This window comes from Muntiacus reevesi, chromosome 6 (genome assembly GCF_963930625.1).
Source record: "Muntiacus reevesi chromosome 6, mMunRee1.1, whole genome shotgun sequence".
NCBI classification, from domain to species: domain Eukaryota; kingdom Metazoa; phylum Chordata; class Mammalia; order Artiodactyla; family Cervidae; genus Muntiacus; species Muntiacus reevesi.
Window position 1 is genome coordinate 46847160 of NC_089254.1, and position 19393 is coordinate 46866552.

General features: G+C 38.8%; 1 protein-coding gene across 1 annotated transcript in view; it reads right to left on the reverse strand.

Moving 5' to 3' along the window:
- Positions 1 to 19393, reverse strand: part of NRCAM (neuronal cell adhesion molecule) — a 321909-nt gene that overhangs the window by 83684 nt on the left and 218832 nt on the right. The window contains exons 4-6 of the mRNA XM_065938640.1: positions 9294 to 9494; positions 3922 to 4027; positions 1740 to 1936 (exon numbers count right to left, since the gene is read on the reverse strand). Coding sequence (XP_065794712.1) covers positions 1740 to 1936; positions 3922 to 4027; positions 9294 to 9399 — 409 coding nt within the window. The 5' untranslated portion in view covers positions 9400 to 9494. The remainder of the gene's footprint in view (positions 1 to 1739; positions 1937 to 3921; positions 4028 to 9293; positions 9495 to 19393) is intronic.

Genomic DNA, 19393 nt, shown 5'->3' on the forward strand with positions numbered 1-19393 from the left:
TACATTAAATAAATCCTTGAAAATACATAATGATTTTGTTAAAAGCATGTTTTTCACAAAAGAACAAAAACCACTTATATATGTAAAAATATTTGTGAAAGAAATAATGGTAAACCTATATTTTTGAATAAAATAGTGTTAGATGTTGTATACAGACAGTTAGATAATAAGTACAAGATTAATATAATATGCATGGTATGTAGAAAAGCCAACAAAGTTAAAAAATAGTACTTCAGAATGAGTTTGTTTTCAATATGTATACACATATCTGCCTGGGTAAAACCATAAAAAACAGTTATTTCCTTGAATGAAAGGATTCGTGCACAATTTTTATGTTTTTTTTTCATTCATTTGTAGTTGATTTGTCCTATAAAGCACACATATTATACACATAATTGAAAAAAGCTTTAAAAATGACCAGACCTTCAAATGGTCACTGTTCTTTAAATACATGCTCTTGGGTTGTTGAGAGGATGTACTGACTGTTGCAAAAAGACTATTGCAATAATATCAAGATAATGAGGCCACTCTGTTTCCAGTGAAATTTTGATATAAAAATGTTTAAAGAAATATGTGCACCCTAATGTTCCTATTCATAGCAACATTATTTATAATAGCCAAGATATGGAAGCAACCTAAGTGACCATCAACAGATGACTGGATAAAGAAGGTGTGTGTGTGTGTGTGTGACATACAATGAAACATTGGGCTTCCCTGGAGCTCAGATGGTAAAGAATCTGCCTGCAATGCAGGAGACCTAGGTTCAACCCCGGGTCAGAAAGATTACCTGGAGAAGGGAATGGCTACCCACTCCAGTAATCTTGTCTGGAGAATTCCATGGACAGAGGAGCCTGGCAGGCTATAGTCCATGGGGTTGCAAGAGTCAGACATGACTGAACAACTAACACTTTCACTTTCACATGATGGAATATTACTCAGCTATAAAAAAGAATGAAAATTTGCCACCTGCAGCAACATAGATGGACTTGTAGGGCACTGTGATAAGTGAAATAGGTCTCTTTGTACAGAGAAAGACAAATAGATGATATCATTTATATGTGGAATCTAAAATATACAACAAATTAGTGAATATAACAAAAAGGCAGCAGACTCACAGATATGTACTCACTCACAAACTAGTGATTCCCAGTGGGAACAGGGAAGAGGAGAGGAACAATATAGGAGAAAGGAGTTAAGAACTACAAACTCCTGTGTTTAAAATAAGTTACAAGGATATATTACACAATGCAGGAAATATAACCAATTTTTATAATATTTCTAAATGGAGTATAACCTTTAAAATTGTGAATCACTATATACATATAACCTTTATAATAAAGTACATCAACAATATTTCAATTTAAAATGTTTAAAGAAGTAACACTTATACCTCAATTACCCATTTTATATTGAATTTATTTCCATCTGACTATATGGACTATGCTTGTACATAAGATTCAGGAGAAATTAATAATTAGGTCAATCTGAAGAAGAAGCATTTTTCTAACCCCTGGTGATTTATTCTGGATTTCTACAAAAGACACACTGGTTTGGCAAAACATTAGGCTGAGGAATGGGGATAAAGTGGAAAAGGGTGATGATTTTCATGCAAAATAAAGGCAGAGTATTGGCATCAATGCCACTGCCTTCTTGTAATGGTTATTTGGATGATGTAACAGACGCTGGTGTTGGAGCCAGACTTTTAAAAGGGTCCTGTTCAGCGAATAGGTCTGACTTACTGGATGGACGGATGACAATGTTATTAGAAATCGCAGCCCCGCGTTCGTTCCGGGCTGTACACTGATAGACTCCTTCATAGGTTTCTGCTTTCCCCTCGCTCATGATGTTGATTGTGAGGGTTCCTGAGCCAGGCTTCATGGTGACGAGAGGGTCTTTATCTATGTCAAAATGAGTCCCATTTCGGGTCCAGGAAAAGCTGCCAGCACATAGAGGATTAAGCTTGTTAACAGTCCAGAAAAACAGGATTACTTACTCTTTAACAAATTCCTTGTAGTTTTATGAGTTTCTGAATAATTAGACTTTAATATTCAATAAAAGAGCTCCATACCTAACATGTTTCACTGAATTGTGACTTAGAAAATAGTGCTGATCATACATACTAAGGTACATGTCTTCATCAGAAGTACCAAAATCTGACTCAATAAAGAAACCATGCATACAAATTGCCTGTCATTTTTCAAAGAAAATATTGTAAGTAGGTCACCAAGGCACACCTTCTTAGAGCTTTATTAGCATTCTTATTATAAACTCCATTGTTTATAGAATTGATAACCTGTCTATAAAAATTTGCTCTAGGGTGAAGTGTAACATGAAAGGCCTTTACAAGTACTAATAGATGTGTACATTAAAAGGGATCGGACTAGTGTCAAGTTACCACAAGGCAAGGTGTGAGTTGGGAGGAGAAGAAGAAAGTTGAAATCAATGGTATTTTAAGTGTCAGGTTTCATTTAAAAAGTGACCATTATATATAAAATATATTTGAGAATTTTTAATCTAGAGATGATTTTGAAAATTTCTGGGAAAGTATTTCAAATTAGCAACTAACTTTTTCAGTTCTGTTTATATAAAATAAATGACTGCCTTATATAAAAGTCACAGAGGTCATGTAATTACAGATTTGGTAACTGGTTACAAATGAACAATGGCCATGCTTTTACACAAGCATTCGTTTCTAAACTTTTCCGTGATTCCCAAGCCCTCTTGGATTTTCCTTCTCACTGCTTATCCGTTTACTGGGAGCTGTCACACCTCCTAGGGCAGGAGGCAGCGGGGGTGGATACTACTGGCTTATGGTAAATAGAGATTAGGGATGCTGAAAAATATCCTACAATGCACAGGAGAGCTCTGCCTCCATAACAAAAAATTATCCAGCCCAAAATATCAATAGAGCTAAGGTGGAGAAATCCTGCCTAACAGGGAGCTATAGGAAGTATTAAGTTAAGTGTTAAACTGAAGGGGACACTGTCCATCAAAGGACATTGTATTAGGGCTTAAGCACTCAAAAGTTTCTAATAATACAGCAGAACAGATTGTTTTTAAGCCAGCCTTTGATGGAAATTTTTGATATCCTTAGGCATTTACTGCCAGTTAATTTTTTTCTCTGGTGCCAATCTGTGATAGATTAGTAAGACTGGTCATAGACAAACTCAGAAATACAATCCTGAGAAAATCTCCTGTCTATTTTATAATTTTAAAAATTCTACATTATATGTCCATAATAATCATTCAACTCTTGAAAACTTCCATATATTACTGGACAAGTTACAGATCACCCACTAAGGAGGTGTGGAACCTGGATAAGGTTACCTAGCATTATCAGGCATCAGTTTTCCCTCTATGAAAGATATGGGTTGGACAAGATAACGTTTAATGTTTCTCCCAAGTCTAAAATGCTCTGCAGTGCTTATGCCAAGATGTATATGAAGCATTCTGAGTGTTGTACTCTGCCATGTTTGGAAAACCACTTGGAGCTATTTTATAGACTTCGAGACAGCTAGGAGAGATCTTAGAAGTTGTGTAATTCAACTTCTTTATTTTATAGATAAAGACACTGAGGCCCATAGAGAAGGAATTTGCCCATGTCACAGGCTGTCAGAAGGTTCTTTTGACATCTTCCCACAATTTTTTAGCATGTCATACAGAAAAGTATCAGTATGGAAATGCAACCACCTGGGTTTTTAGGAAGAACCAACTGAATTTAATTAAAAGCAGAGAGACAAAACAATGAGCCTACAAATGACACCTTAATAATAGGTGAAAGTGTGAAAGTGAAAGTGTTTGTGGCTCATTCTCCAGGGAAGAATACTGGAGTGGGTTGCAGAAACCCCTCTCCAGGGGATTGTCCTTACCCACGGATCAATCAATGCTTCTTTTCAGTATTACACCAGAAAGCACACCTACCTTGGAGGAGGTTTCCCCTTTGCCTCACACTGGATTACAATATTCTCCCGGGGGTCAATAATGTAATCTTTTGGAGACTGTTGAGTGATGGTTGGTGGTTGTACCACTTAATTGTAGAAAGAAGAACAAAGGAGAGAAACAAATCATTTAATATTGTAACAGTAATCATATTTTTCCTGTTTCAAAATCACTTACCCTAGACTAAATATGCTCCAAATGATTTTAGTAATTTCTCCTGTGGTAACACACAACTCAGCAGATTTTTGGCTAAAAGACTCCTAAAATTTTGGAGTCAAGATATAACTCCCTTTTGGTAACTTCATGTGTTCATAAAGCCCATTTTCCCACACTGAAAGTTTGGGAAATTCATTACCAATATAAGCTTAGAATTAAGATTTTCATTTCTGATGTAACAATGAGAAACTTCTCTGATATCTTTGGTTCAAATGATACCTTTTGATAAAATTTAAGTTACGAGGTAAATTTGCAACTTTCTTAAAAAAGAGTAACTGATTTATAGTTCATTCCTGGGTTCATGTAAATTAATACACTGGTAACAAATATATTTGAGAAGCAATGTTAAAAAGATGATTAAATTAGAGACTTGCCAAGTCTTATTAGAACCAGGAGGAAGGGGCCACTAGGAAGAAAGATAAAACAAGCTTATTTAGAAGATGAATTGGGAAGCTCTCTGTTATAGGAAACAATATGCTCATTTCAGTCTTCAAAGTGCTATGGGATCATTTATTGTCACATTGTAGGAAGAAACTATTCTGACCCAAAATAACTGAATCTGAAAAAAAGCTGGAATCTGGACATTTGATGTCCAAGTCACTCTAAGATTACCATGCCCTCCTTGTGAAATCAGAATCACAGAGTGTAGAACAGGAAGAGAAGGGAGAAATAATCTATTTTGACTTCTGTTGCCTAATGCAGCAAAATAGCTTGACTTCCTAGGCAAGCAGAGAGAAGCAAAGTGTCCTGGGTACAAGGTAACTACCTTGCACATCTCCAAAGAGAGCTGTTTACACAGACCAGTGGTTCTCAATCAAGGGCCATTTGCCCTTACTCCTCTGAGGACAGCTGGCCACATCTAAAGATGATTCTGGTTGTCACCATTGGGGTGGGAGAGGTCCTGGCATCTGGCGGGTAAAGGCCAGGGATGCTGTTAAACATCTTACAGGGTACAGGACAACTTTATAATGTAAAGACTTTGTATTTGGTTCATTTAAGATTTTCATATTTCAGAGTGTCCCTTTCCTCTCCAACTATGCTCTGGGCTTCCTTTGTGAAACTTCTTCCACCTGCCAATCAAGTTATTTCCCAAAGCCTCATAACTGTTCTCTGCCTTTGTCTTTCTTTCTTGTGGGGAACTGTGCACATAGCTAAACTGACCACTTTCAGGGCTTAAAAATGTCTTATAAATCTGCAGGCATGATTCTGTTTTCTTTGTGTCCAGTCTTGTGTCTATTGACCAGACAGCTCTTACTAAATATCCAAAGAACACCTAAAATGCAGATCGAAAATGGAACTTGTAATTGCCATCATTTACTGCGCACCTGTTAATGCCAGGATACTGCACAGTGTCAATTCCAGCTCCCTTTATCAAGGTCCACCCCTTCCTTATCCTCCTAAGCCAGCTGCTCCTTGCAGCCTCTAGCACTGTCCAGGGGAGCCTCCTCCTTTCCAGCCCAGTCAGTTACCAATGCTGGGTAGCAGTTTGGTCTAACAATTAAGAACTAGTCTGTCTACTTTTTACCAGCTGTGAGAATTCAAGCAAGATTCTTAACTTCTGTGAGCTCTCATTTCTGTAAAGGGAAAACAGAGTTTGAAAGTGGTGTCTACCTCCTGGGGTTGCTGGGAAAATAAAATAAAATTATTTGTGCAAAATTCTTATTCCATGCCAAACTGTAATGGTTCAGTGATATTACCCGTTTTTAGATTATTATCATAGTCATTTTTATTTAGACCAGCTCCACTTTGCAGTGATCCTTTAGACTCTGGCAGTATAGAGTCTGGGATGATAGAAAGAAACTTAGAATTCCCCACTAAGGGATCAGCAGGCATAGGTTGTGGGTAATGGGGACTTTTAGGAGTGATTCAATCCGATTTCTTGTGCTTTTCTGCGAGTGACAGAGATGCAAGGGTGGTGGTCTCAGACCCAGAACTTAACGCAGCTGGTTTAGCTACCACAGATCACTGCCAGGAGCTGACCATCTAGATGGAACTCTTTGAACAGTGCTGAGGTCATCGGGCAACCAACAAAGGCTATGAGGTAACAAGGGGAAAAGGTGATTTTATATAATTGTCCTGGTTAATCAAATACCAAAGGATTTTTCAAATGCTTGAAAGTTGTTTTTTGTTTTTTTTTAAGGTAGATGATAGATAGTGCCCAGCTGTGAGAGGCAGCAGTTTTAGGTTAGAGCATGCCACTCAGAAAGGATGTGAGTGGGGGTTGCTTGTCTTTTGTACACTTCCAAACAAGATTCAAGCTCTCTGGGCCATTTACTGATGACATTAAGAAACACTAGTCTACCCAGTCCTGCAGATTGAGCAAGTATATGAATGGACTCTGCTGAAGCACCTGCAAGCACTCAACTCCTATCTATATCCAAAGAGATGCTTTTATTCCAGCCAGCTTTTAATAGCATTTAGAACCAGACGTTCTCTTCCAATTTTGTGAGTTTTCTCATTGAGTTACATCAGATGTGAATGAAGCGCAGAAGTTAGTCGTGCACAATATTGGTAAAAGAAAAACAGAAATACCTGAGTCCGGAATTCATGCAGGGAATATATTCAACCTGCTTCATGGAATTTCATTGCAATAGTTAGCCACAGTAAACACACATGCTTAAAAAGACGTTAGCCATGAAAATAAAATCATGCATTTAATTCACAGTATTCATTCAAAAACAAAGACACAGTCAAATTTTCACACTGCCTGGGAATGACCAAAAGACACTTACAGTCTTCAAGAAGTTTTGCTTTTTCCCCATCAATATCAGCAGGTGAGTGGGCGAACAGGATTAAAGAAAACCAGATGTTAGTGATAGGAACGTTAGCACCCTGAAGATAATAGGGGCATCTTGTCTATTTTATTTAACCTAAAAAACCAGCAGAGCAAAGGTAGAGGTGGAAGAGAAAGAAACTCCCATTAAAGGTTTTGTTTATTCCTGAAGCAGTGATTTCTACAGAAACATATGGGAAGAACAAAAGAGATGCTATAGGCCAAAAAAAAAAATGATTCTGCCAGGAATAGGAATGGATAATTCCATGCCATACATGTTGTGCTGGACAAGTAATTATGTTCAACTTGAAAAACAGCTTAAATCTACAATTAATCTGAGTTGTCACATACTGTGTTGTGTCTGATCCTATTATCCCAGACATCACTATGCACGTGGTAATGATACCTAACAATGGGGCACTGCCACAAGGAGAGTGCTCCATCCAAGTCAAATCCAGCCCTGATCTAAGGTTTTTGTATTTCCATGGTTAATCCCCATGTTAGTAATTGCACTTTTCAGACTGCTAACATATTTCTGCTTCAGAATGCCTCAGTCTCCAAGGGCTGCTAGTACCTACCCCAAGGTGCAGAAGAGATGTAAGGAACTGGGGCAGGAAGAAATTGCATTAGCATGCAATTCACATGATTCCGCTGTGCTGCCTGTCATTACTACTTGCAAAGGTTAATGCAGGAGCGCCTGGGTTGTCCATGACTTTCTTTTCATCATGGTTCTGCCTCTTCTCCATTAGCAGCGATAATTGAGTTAGCCGTAGGTGACTGTTTCCCTCTGATTGTTAGATTCAGCAGTCAGATTAAGGGGGAATATATTTAACACAAGAGAGAACAAAAGCATTTCTCTCAATGCTTTTCTCTCTCTCCTACATATCTGCTAGGGCAAATGCTTATTTAGGCATTCAAACTCCAATGGGTTTAACCAATCATATCTTTTTTTTTTTTTAATTGAAATTAAGGTCACTGAATGAATATCTTTTGAAAGAAGTTGAATGTTGCATTTTCTTATACTTTAAAGATGCACAGCAAAGGGAGTCAACAAAGTATGGGGCCCATCACATCTCTTCCTCCCACTGGCAGTTGCAATCTCTTTGGTTAAAAAAAAAAAAAATGACATCACAACAATTGAATTGCCCCAGGAAAGTGTTATTTTCCTTGCACCTTGGAAAGCTTGCCAAACAGATGTTCTATTCAAGAAGCTAATGGATTTAAAGAGGTCATGTAGATTAGGGATAAAGACTAAATCAATTCTGAAGTACAGTAATTGTCCAGATTTGAAATTCTGCTTTCCATTGCAGGAAAAGTAACCCGTTGGCACTTAGCATTATCTGTAATTTTTCAGACGCCACCCAACTCAGGGAGAGTGCAGCATATACGGTGCTTTATTCAGGAAAGGGTCTGCTCCTATAGTAGCTGTTACTCGCTCCATTCTAAATAGCAATTTTGCTGAAGACTTGTTTTATTCTCAACATTGACATCTTGGTCTTTAATCACCATTTTTAAAACAAAGACCTTTCACTAGGCTTTGACAAGACACATTTTCTAGCTCTAAACTCATACTTAAGATTCAAAACTCAAAAGTGAACTTCACCTTGTCTGAGTCAAGAGAAATGAGTCGTGGGTAGTTTGGGGATGTGGAGGGGCGTGGGGTTGGCTGAGAGATGATCATTTTACTCTCAGCATTTGAAGGGAGAAGATGGAGAGGTGGGGAGAGGCGGGGATCAGTGATCATTCTTTTTATTGGAGTATAGTTGCTTTACAATTCTGGGTTAGTTTCTGCTGTACAACATTGTCAATCAGCTAAATGTGTACATATATTCCCTCCCTCTTGAGCCTCTTTCCCCACCCCACCTCTAGGTCATCATCGAGCACCGAACTGAGCTCCCTGTGCCATTCAGCAGCTTCTCTCTCCCTATCTATTTCACACCTGGTAGTGTACACGTGTCAAGGCTACTCTCTCAGTTCGCCCCTCCCTCTTCCTCCCCGCCTGTGTCCAAGAGCAATTCCTACGGCTTTCTTGCAGGATGGCTTCTATAAAAAGTTATCTGTTGGGAGGATCAGCTCACAATTCACTCCTTCCTGGGTCAGCCCCCTCAGTGGTTCACCAAAAGGACCTGGAGGGAGGGCAAGACTGACAGGGAGAGGACCATGTGTCTGACCCATTTGATGGCCTTTTCTAGAGTCTGATTCTTTTTTTTCCCTAGGGACTGATTCTTTATAAACACCAGGTGCTGTTTGATTCGCTTTTCAGGATCACATAGACGTGTCCTCCATCCACACTGTTCAGAGTGGCAGTAAATGCCGGGGAGGTTCTGGCTCCAGGGGCTCAGAGCTTTGCAATGTTAATACTTACGATCAAGAGGGACTTCCAGGGCACTAATCATCTGGCACAGGAAGAGCATCAGCGGCGCTCTGCCTGCAGATAAGCGCTTCTTTTTCGGCATTATTTTAAGCTGCATTAGCCGAGCTCCTGCTGAGCCCCACAAGCTGAATTTCCTTTTCTTCTTTCACAAAAGATTTCTGTGCAGTATTTCAATAATTCTCATGCAGGAAACTGAAAAAGCATAGAAGAAGAATGAGTGCATCTTTTTTTTGAAAGAAGGAAATGAAGAGAGGAAGTCTGCAGTTCAGAACATCAGTTCTGTATAATACATGAACTCTAAACGGGAGCTAACTTTTAAATATTTAACTCTGAGGATTGAAAGAATCATTTATTCATAAATCAGCTAAAATTAGGTCAGAAATATTTGCAATGATGTCAAGCAAAATCTATCAGTGCCATCCTTCTGGTTTTCCCAGTTTAAATATCTGTGTTTATATCAGAGGCTACCATGTCTCTAATAGAGCAAGAAAACTTGGCTTATAAATTGGTTAAAAGGGGTGACTTTGAAGGGGAGGCCTAATGGCTTCTCTTTTCCAGAGATTCTCTCTGGGAAAGTTCAGGGTGTAGTTGTCAATTTGTTTCAAACCTCAAACTGATTTACCAGCAGAGCCACCAAGAATACTGGCCTTTTCCATCTCTTACCCGGACTGTGGCAACAGACATGCCTGGGTTCTGAGTTCCAGGTCTTCCTCACTGCAGCAACCCTCTGAAACAAAGCTGACTAATTTTCTCAAAAGGTCTTTGGTTAAATCGTCGGAGTAGTCTCATGGGACCTACCCAATAAAGTTCAAAATACCCTTAAACAGGTAATAAAAAAACTTCAATGATCTGGTCTGAGTTTATCCTACCAACCTTATTTCCTCTTATTTCCACATAAGTTATTAATTTTTTTTGTTTGTCTGTTTGATTGCCTGATTCTGCTTTTCTTTTTTGGGTCAGTCCCTCAATATGCTTTGAGTTTTCCCAACTTCTTGCCTTGGTTTACCCCACTCCTTTTACCTGGAAATGTCTTCTCCACCAAATTTCCTCATCAGTCTCCAAAGGATTTCTTTATAGATCATTGAAAATGGAAACACAAGCTGACCACTCAAATAGTCATTTATTTCACCCTCTGAGAACCCCTGAAATTCCTTGTTTTATTCATCACGTTATAATACATGTATATATTTTGGGGGGATATGCATGCTCTCTCCCCTACTACTGCAGGCCAAGATTGTGCCTCTCCCATCTTTGTACTCCTCTACAACCTAAAATAGTGTACCTGGCATATGAAAGTGTCTACTGTACACAAGAAAAGATGAGCACAAACACAGAATACAGGCTTCTGTCTGACAGTAGACTCCTGTGTGAAATGATGGGTATAATCTTCTCCCTAGGAGATGCGAGTGACCAATGGCTCTCTCTCAAGAAGGCAGGAGAGATGCCATTATTATAAACTAAGGTCATTCATGCAGTTTCACTACTGAATTATTTGTGTAACTGTGTATTTTAAAAATATCTATCTTTCCCACTCAACTGAAAACCTCCAAAGGGTAGGGACCACATCTTCCCTGTTCCCTATCATGTTCCCAGAGCTCATCACAGTGTCTGGTACATGGTAGGAAGTAAATAATATTGGTAGAAAAAAAAGACAGGGAAAAGGGAAAGATGAGGTTGTATTCAGAGAGGAACTCTGACCACAGTCTACCTAAGGCTATATTTATATTTATACTTATGTGCATGTATGCATGCTCAGTCACGTCTGACTCTTTGCAATCCCATGGACAATAGCCCACCAGGCTTCTCTGTCCATGGGATCTTCCAAGCAAGAATACTGGAGTGGGTTGCCATTTCCTCTCCCAGGGGATCTTCCCAACCCAGGGATCGAACCCACATCTCTGGAGTCTCCTACATTGGCAGGCAGATTCTTTACCATCATATCACCTGGGACTCCCTGGTTTCCCACCAGAATTCTTCAGTTTCTTACTCAATTCAGCATTATGGTCTAAAAGTCAGAAAACTGTATTTCTCCAAAAGTCCTTTATATAAATCCTCTTGAAGAGGAGGCATTTTTGCAAAGGTAACAGAGTGAAACCATAACTGTCTATATTTATACTACTTGGTTTGAAAACGAAACTCTTATCAATCTGATCAAATTAGTTGGCATATTATGTCTGTGTGTGGAAGAGAGCTTAAGTGTATAAAAGAGAAATGACCCAGAGGAGTCGGGTGGAGAGGGAGGTGGGAGGGGGGATCGGGATGGGGAATACGTGTAACTCTATGGCTGATTCGTGTCAATGTATGACAAAACCCACTGAAATGTTGTGAAGTGATTGGCCTCCAACTAATAAAATAAAATTAAAAAAAAAAAAAGAGAGAAATGAAATGATGCTGATAACATGTGTTTTGCTAGCAACTGAGTTCTGATTTGAACATGATTATAACTGTAGTTGGGTATTTCTTGCAAAACAAATACAAAAATATGCTAAACAAATGCAAAAAATTCTAAACATAGACATTATACATACATAAATACTATTTTGTGAATGAAACATCCATACTGTGTGCTTTCATTTAAGATCCAGGAAATTTGTCTTTCTATATTACAATACATAAACACCATGATTTAAACATTGAGAGGCAGGTAGAGAAGCTCACCCAACCATTTCTAACCAAAATATAAACCAGACTATCTTTCTGTGCATGCAAAGCAGATCTATACTATTTAATCTGATTTACTTAGGTCTTTCATGAATTTTTCTGTTGAAATGCTAGTTGTGAATTTATAGATAGTCTTCAAGGAAAATAAACATAAGTGGCAAGATGACCCTAAAACAAGTCAATGTTACATGCTACACATATTGAGAGAAAACTATAGAACCAAACATTGAGAAAACAAAGGGAACACCTGCCTGAACTGTGTTTCAAACTAATTGAGTTTATTCAATTTAAGTGCCTGGAATAGACGCCAGAGAACTAAAACACTTTCTAGAAGATGTACAAATAAATGCACATAAGATCTTAAGCAACTGCACACAATTTCTAAGTTCTTCATTCATTATTTGTTTTCCCTGAATGCCTTAACTATTCATCCTTCAAAACAGAGAAACTATTAGACAACATCCTATAAAAGAAAGTATCATTCAACCTGCTTAGCTTTTCAGAATATATATGGAATAAAATACTGCACATCAAATCACAGTGTTGTATAAAGAAAAAAAATAAAATCTTAAGAAAAATTGAGACAGCACTTACTTAAAGAGACATGAGTAAATCTTCACAATGAGAGGAGGTCAAGAACTATAATAAATGAAGATGCAGTCTCTCATCGGAAGCTGTAAGCTCATTTAAACCAATAGCCACAAAATCATCTCCAGTGTAGGTTCTGTTTGGGGAGGACAAAGCTATGGCCCAGCCCATCCTCTGAATCCTGCCCATGGAAAATCACTGACTTCTCCTATGAATGCCATCACAGGTGAAAACCCAATCTCTAAGGACAGCACCAGGTCCCTGACAGTCAGTCACAGTGAAAATCAAATACAACTACAGAAAACTGAACTTTCTCTCTGTAAGAGTGATGGGCTTTGCATGTCTCACAGAGGAAAACCACTGCTTCTGCACTCTGAGTACTGACGTCAGAGCCCTGCCCTGCCCGGAGCCCACCCGCCTGGTAGTTTACCTTGGAAAAATAGTCATTCTCTTTTACATGAGAATCATGAACCAAAACTAAATGGTTTATGCAATTACATTAAGATGAATGAAACCCCCATCTGAAATAGCATCTTGTTTAGTCAAGTTATAGGGCATGCCGGCACAACATAGTTTGTAATTTTAAAAAAATATTTGCCACAGACATTTTAAAGCATACTTGAATGAGAAAGGTGATAGGTTCATCTCCAGAATACAAATCACCCCAATATTTAAAACTACATATATTAAAATGACCCAGAGTAATCATAAACAGGAAAGCCTTTTACTGTTTTGCTTCATTTAACTCCATTCAAAGTGACTTTTCACATATTACCTTTAGAATCTCTGAAACAAGAGAAAAAAAATCTCCTTTCTTTAGCAAACTTATCACCATTAGGAAAGAAATGCAACTTAAGGTTCCCTTATTTCTTTTGTCTAAAATTCATATTAAGTCATACAAGCACACGTTTTAACAAAGGTTTCATACTCCTGTTGCTTACCTAAGAAGTCTTGTCATTAGCAAGAAAAGAAAATAGTTGTTTTTCTCAAATGAGAAATGAAATTAATTTGAATGAAAAAAATAGCAGTTCTCTACCAGAACCAGGAGGCCATGCATTACTTACCATTTCATTCTAGCCTATTTGTACTTTTTAGCATCCCAACATGGGTGGTTCAGTGCTGACTGCACAATGTAACATGATCTACTCTCTAAGCAAATAAACAAAGATGCTTATGTGACTGCACGCCCTTTGGCACACTAATTATTGCCCTGGTGAGCCATCAGCGGCTGGCCTCTCTGAGTGGCTAGCTAACTGGAAGTGGCATCATCTTGACTGTGAAAGGTATTTTTGAGCAGCCAACTCAGGAGGGTTACTGTTTCTTAATTGAAGTACAGTTCATTTACAATGTTGTGTCAGTTTCTGATATACAGCAAAGTGACTGATATATATATACACCTGTGTGTATATATATATATTCTTTTTCATATTATTTTCCACTATGGTTTATTACAGGATGCTAGACACAGTTCCTATGCTATATAGTAGGATGCTGTTGTTTTTCACTTTATATATAGTAGTTTGTGTCTACTAATTCCAAACTTCTAATTTATCCCTCTTCCATCCTCTTCCCCCTTTGGTAACCATGAGTCTGTTCTCTATGTCTGTGAGTCTGTTTCCATTTTAAACATAAGTGCATTTATGTGATATTCTAGATCCCACGTATCAATGATAGTGATGTCACATTGTATGTCTTTGGTTTATTTCACCTAGCATGATAATGTCTAGGTCCATCTATGTTGCTGCAAATGGCATTTTTTTTTTTTTTTTACAGCTGAGTAGTATTGGGATGGTTACTTTTTATATTTTGTTAAACATTTACCAAAAGGAATAAGCATATTAATGCCCAATCATAGCCCATGCCTGTGCTTGTCAGTCATGAGTTTTCAGTCTGAGACTATGGAAGGAAGATTAGAGAGAAATGGACAAAACAGTTCGTATAGTTAACACATCAGCAAAGTCATACAAACCTACATAACTGCACTACCATGAATGTGCCTTAGAAAAAAGGAGCTTTGGGTTATGTGACTCTAGAGACTGTAATGATCTCTTCAAATAACAAGGCAAATCTAGTGAAGCAAAGGCACATGTTTATAATTCCTTCCGAGCCCCAAAGGACATCCCTTAATAGAGACCCTACAAGGAATCTGGTACCTAGAACCTGAAATAGTGCTGAAGGAAAGGAGGATAAGCAACGGATGTTTTTTAACCAAATAATAGATGGTAGAATACATCTTGATAATAGCTCAAATCTCCATTCCTCAGAGCACTATAACTGATTATCTTACTAGGTATTCATAAAACCATAGAAAATAGGAAAGCAGGTGTTTTATCCATTTAACAGATGCAAGAGGAAAAAAAAATCATGCGGCCATTATTCATTGGGACCTTCTCTGTGCCAGGAATCACATTGAGTTTGTTCCATGTGTTAACTTATCTCATCTTGCCAATAACCCCAAACAAGAAACTCTACTTAATTTCCCAGTTTACTGATAAGGAATCTGAGATGGAGGGTGGTAAAGGCATTTGCTTAAGGACACACATGATATGCAAAGTGATAGACCCAAAGCTCCAGTTCTTCTGAAAAGTTCTGGAGCTTTCAGCTTGTCATACCCTGAGAAGCCTCTAGCATTTCCCTTCCTCTCATATCCTCTTATTTTGTGTTCAACCAATAAGCAAACAGAATTACCAAATTTAGTCACTGATGTCAAAAAAAAAACAAAAACAAAAACAAGTGTTAATGGTTTCTGAATATCTACAGAAGATCTTCCTAGAGCACATCTCCAGGGGCCTCTTCACAATAGATTGCATGTGAATAGTGACCACTAGAAGTATACTAGACACTCGCCCTTACCTTTTGAAGGAATTGCAAGTCAGTACAATGCAGACAAGACAGACTTTTAGAAAGTTAATTTTAAAAGTAGGCAATGTAACTAAGGAGAACAGTATGAAGGTTCCTCAAAAGACTAAAAATAGATTGGTCATATAAGCCAGTAATCCTATTCCTGGGTAAATATACAGAAAAGACAAAAATTCCAATTCGAAAAAACAGATGCACCTCAATGTTCATAGCAGCATTATTCAAAACAGTCAAGACATGGAAGCAACCTAAATGTCAACAGACATACGAATGGATAAAGAAGACGTGATATGTATGTGTGTGCTGTGCTCTGTCACGGCCAGCTCTTTGCGACCCCACGGACTGCAGCCCACCAGGCTCCTCTCTCCCTGGGACTCTCCAGGCAAGAATACTGGAGTGGCTTGCCATGCCCTCCTCCAGGGGATCTTCCCAACCCAGGGATTGAACCTGCATCTCTTATATATAGTCTCCTGCATCAGCAGGCGGATTCTTTACAACCAGTGTCACCTGGGAAGCCCACTGTCTAGCACGGGGAACGATATTCAAAATCTTATAATCTACAGTGGAAAAAAATCTGAAAAAAGTATATTAACATCTATATCTATCTGAATCACTATGTTACACCTGAAACACGGTAACTCAACTATACTTCAATTTATAACAAAAAGGGGCCACAACATTTTTTTAAAAATTAAAAAATAAAAAGATGCTAAATGGCTCAAGAAAAGTATGCAACATATAAGCAGATGGTACAACATTCACAAGGTACAAAAGATCATATAATGCAAAGTAAGCAACACAATCCCAGTTTCTCCCTGGGGAAGGTTATTATTACCAAGTTTCGTGAACTCTTCTAGAGCTATTTTATGCATAAAGAGGTCTAAAAATATATAAAACAATATTTTAAGGGCCTCTTAGATACAGAAAACAGCTTTAAATTCTTTTTGCCAGTGAAGTTAGATGAAAAATAGGCAAGTCTTTCAATAAAATCTAGTTATTTATAGCACATAAAATTTGGATATAGACTTTTTAAATCCTCCTTACTTTAAATTCAGCACAGAAATTCCAAGAAAGGAAATAGTAGAGAATGATCTAACTGAGAGAGCTAAGACGAAGGATGAAGCGTGCCTACTGAAAAGTCCATATGTACATATGTATGACAGAATCACTTTGCTGTACAGAGGAAATTAACACAACATTGCAAATCAGCTAATACTTCAGTTTAAAAAAATCAAACATACACAAATGCACAAAAGTCCGTAAGGGTGAGACTAATGGTGACCCTGACCAATGGTGGCACCTGTCCCACATGTGTCCACCAATTATCTGGTGACAGTTGTCAGGATTAGCTTCAGGGGTGACACAGAGGGAGCTGATGAGAAAAGGAGGGATGGGTAGAGTGAGAGGGGAATGGTATACATGTGTGTGCTAAGTTGCTTCAGTCGTGTCCAACTCTTTGTGACCCCACGGACTGTAGCTAGCTCCTCTGTCCATGGGGACTCTTTAGGCAAGAATACTGGAGTGGGTTGCCAAGCCCTCCTCCAGGGGATCTTCCCAACCCAGGGATTGAACCCACATCTCTTACATCTCCTGCATTGGCAAGTGGGTTCTTTACCACTAGACCACCTGGGACAAAGGAAGCCTTCCTCACCCTACCTCCAAATCCAATCACAGTTAACTAAACAGATCAGAGAGGAAACGGTTCCCTCTGAATGCTTGCCTTGCTCATGTCTGTCTTTCTGCACTGACCCCACCATCCCGACTAAGGCTAGAAGAATCAGGCGTGGGTGTCTGACCAAAGGCCACGTAGTGCCTGTGAGATGACTTAGTGATTTTAGAAGGCTAGAGAATGTCCAACAATCGGCAACAAATTCCTTTTTCATGGGGAGAGTGAATACGAGGCAAAAAGAATAAATTGCAGTTTGGAGCAGGAACAAGGGTCAGAGATGACACAGAGGCGAGGCAGCATGACAAACCATGAGTCAGCAGGGGATATGAGGTGTCCCGAGCAGAATGAAGCCAGCAGGCAATGACAGATTCAGTGGAAATTGTCAGCTGAGTGCCCGTAGCATTGGTGAACACCTTAGGTGAGGACAAGGACCTGCTCCATTTGTACCATGACCACCAGGTCGCTAAAACTCTGGGCATCCCAGACAATGTTCCAATTCTCTGTGAGGTTGGTCAGAACATGGGTTGTGGCCTAAAGATCTTCCCATCTCTCTTCCATCCTGCGAGTTCTAAAATAAGCCTTCATTAGTGTGGTGGGCAGACTGTTACTTCGCTGGCCCCCGGGAAGCACTCCTCCAGCATCCATCCCTCTGTGTAGCCCCCTCCCACAACGACTCTGGGCTGGGCCGCAGGATGTGTTTTGGCCAATGGGATTTCAGCAGGGATTATGCAAACTGAGAGGTATGGTTAGCACTTGCACGCTGGGGCTTTCCTCTTGTAATGCTCCTTCTGGGAAGCCTAGCCTGACTATGGATGATGAGAGGAGAGAGTGGAAAGAGACCTTATGTAGATGAAAGATCATCTTGGGATGAAAGACTTTCTGGGTCCCACTGAGCTCCCAGCTGAAAGCAGCTGAATAAACCACACGCCACAGAAGAACCATCTGAGACAGAACAATCAGATGTCAAGCACCTGAAAATTTACAGAGCCTCAGAATTACAAAAAAAATCATCAACTGTTTCAGGTCACAAAATTTGGGGGTGATTTGTTACATAGCCACAGATACCCAAAATAATAAAACTCAGACTGACTGTTCCTTGCAACCAGAAAGATGCTAATATACCCATTTAAGAAGGTTGATGATTCCTATGCACAATATCATGCATATTACAATATCATGGCTGGAGCTACAGAAATCCTAAATGAATAGTCTGGTGATGACTCTAAAATAATCCATCATTTTATTTTTTTCCTCTATATACTTCCTTGTATGTACAGTCAAACAGTACAGACAAGTTATTGTTCTCATACAAAACTTGTACTCAATAAATAGAAAATAATTACCACTGACACCAAAGAAAACTTTTTACCCTAAAATAATTGAGGGCAAGAGGAGAAGGAAGTGACAGAGGATGAAGTGGTTGGATAGTATCACTGACTCAATGGACATGAAATTCAGCAAACTGAGGAAGACAGAGGAGTCTGGTGTGCTGTAGTTCATGGGGTCACAAAGAGTCGGACATGACTGAGCAACTGAACAAAAACAAGGCCTGATTTAGTAGTTTAGGTGTTCTATCAATCTATTTCTAATGCAGAAAAGCAAAAATTAAGCTAGAGAATAGGATGAAAAGGGAGCTCCATGAAGGTCTGCCTCTCTTACCTTCCGACCTTCATGAATCAGACTAGAATCTGCTAGTGTTGTATCTTGGCTTCTACTTGGATCTACCTATTCTCCTACTAAACAGGGAATCAAAGAAAAGGGGGAGGAAGAGAAAAAAGGCAGGCCTTAGAGACAGGTCTATTCTTTCAAAGCAAGGTCCACTTCCTAGGTGATTTCCTTCAGATTATAAAACAGAAACAAAGGTCCAATTTTTAAAAATGGAAAAGTAGGGAATAGCTCTAAGGGTAAAGTCTGAGAACTGGAAATTTAAATCTGAAATACAGGCCTTGGTAGTAATATATTCAGAAACATTTGTCGAGTCACTGAAACAAGTTCTGGCTCTATTTATCTTCTTGTAAACAGAGATTTCTATAAATATCACTGAAAAGATGTAAGGAACAGAAACAGTTTATTAAAATTTTCAGCAGAAAAGGCCATGCAGGATATTAGTATTCTTATCTATTTGTCAAGGAAACAACATATGGCAACATGGCAGCCATTTAATAGTAGATAATAGCATTTTGGAAGGCCTGGCAGACTTGCCACTTTATATTTCAAAGATAAGAAGGAAGGATTTACAAACTGCTCTTGTTGCTAAATGGTAGGACCCACTGAGGGTAGAGATGTAAAGCAGGGGTCAAAGTCGCAGTGCATT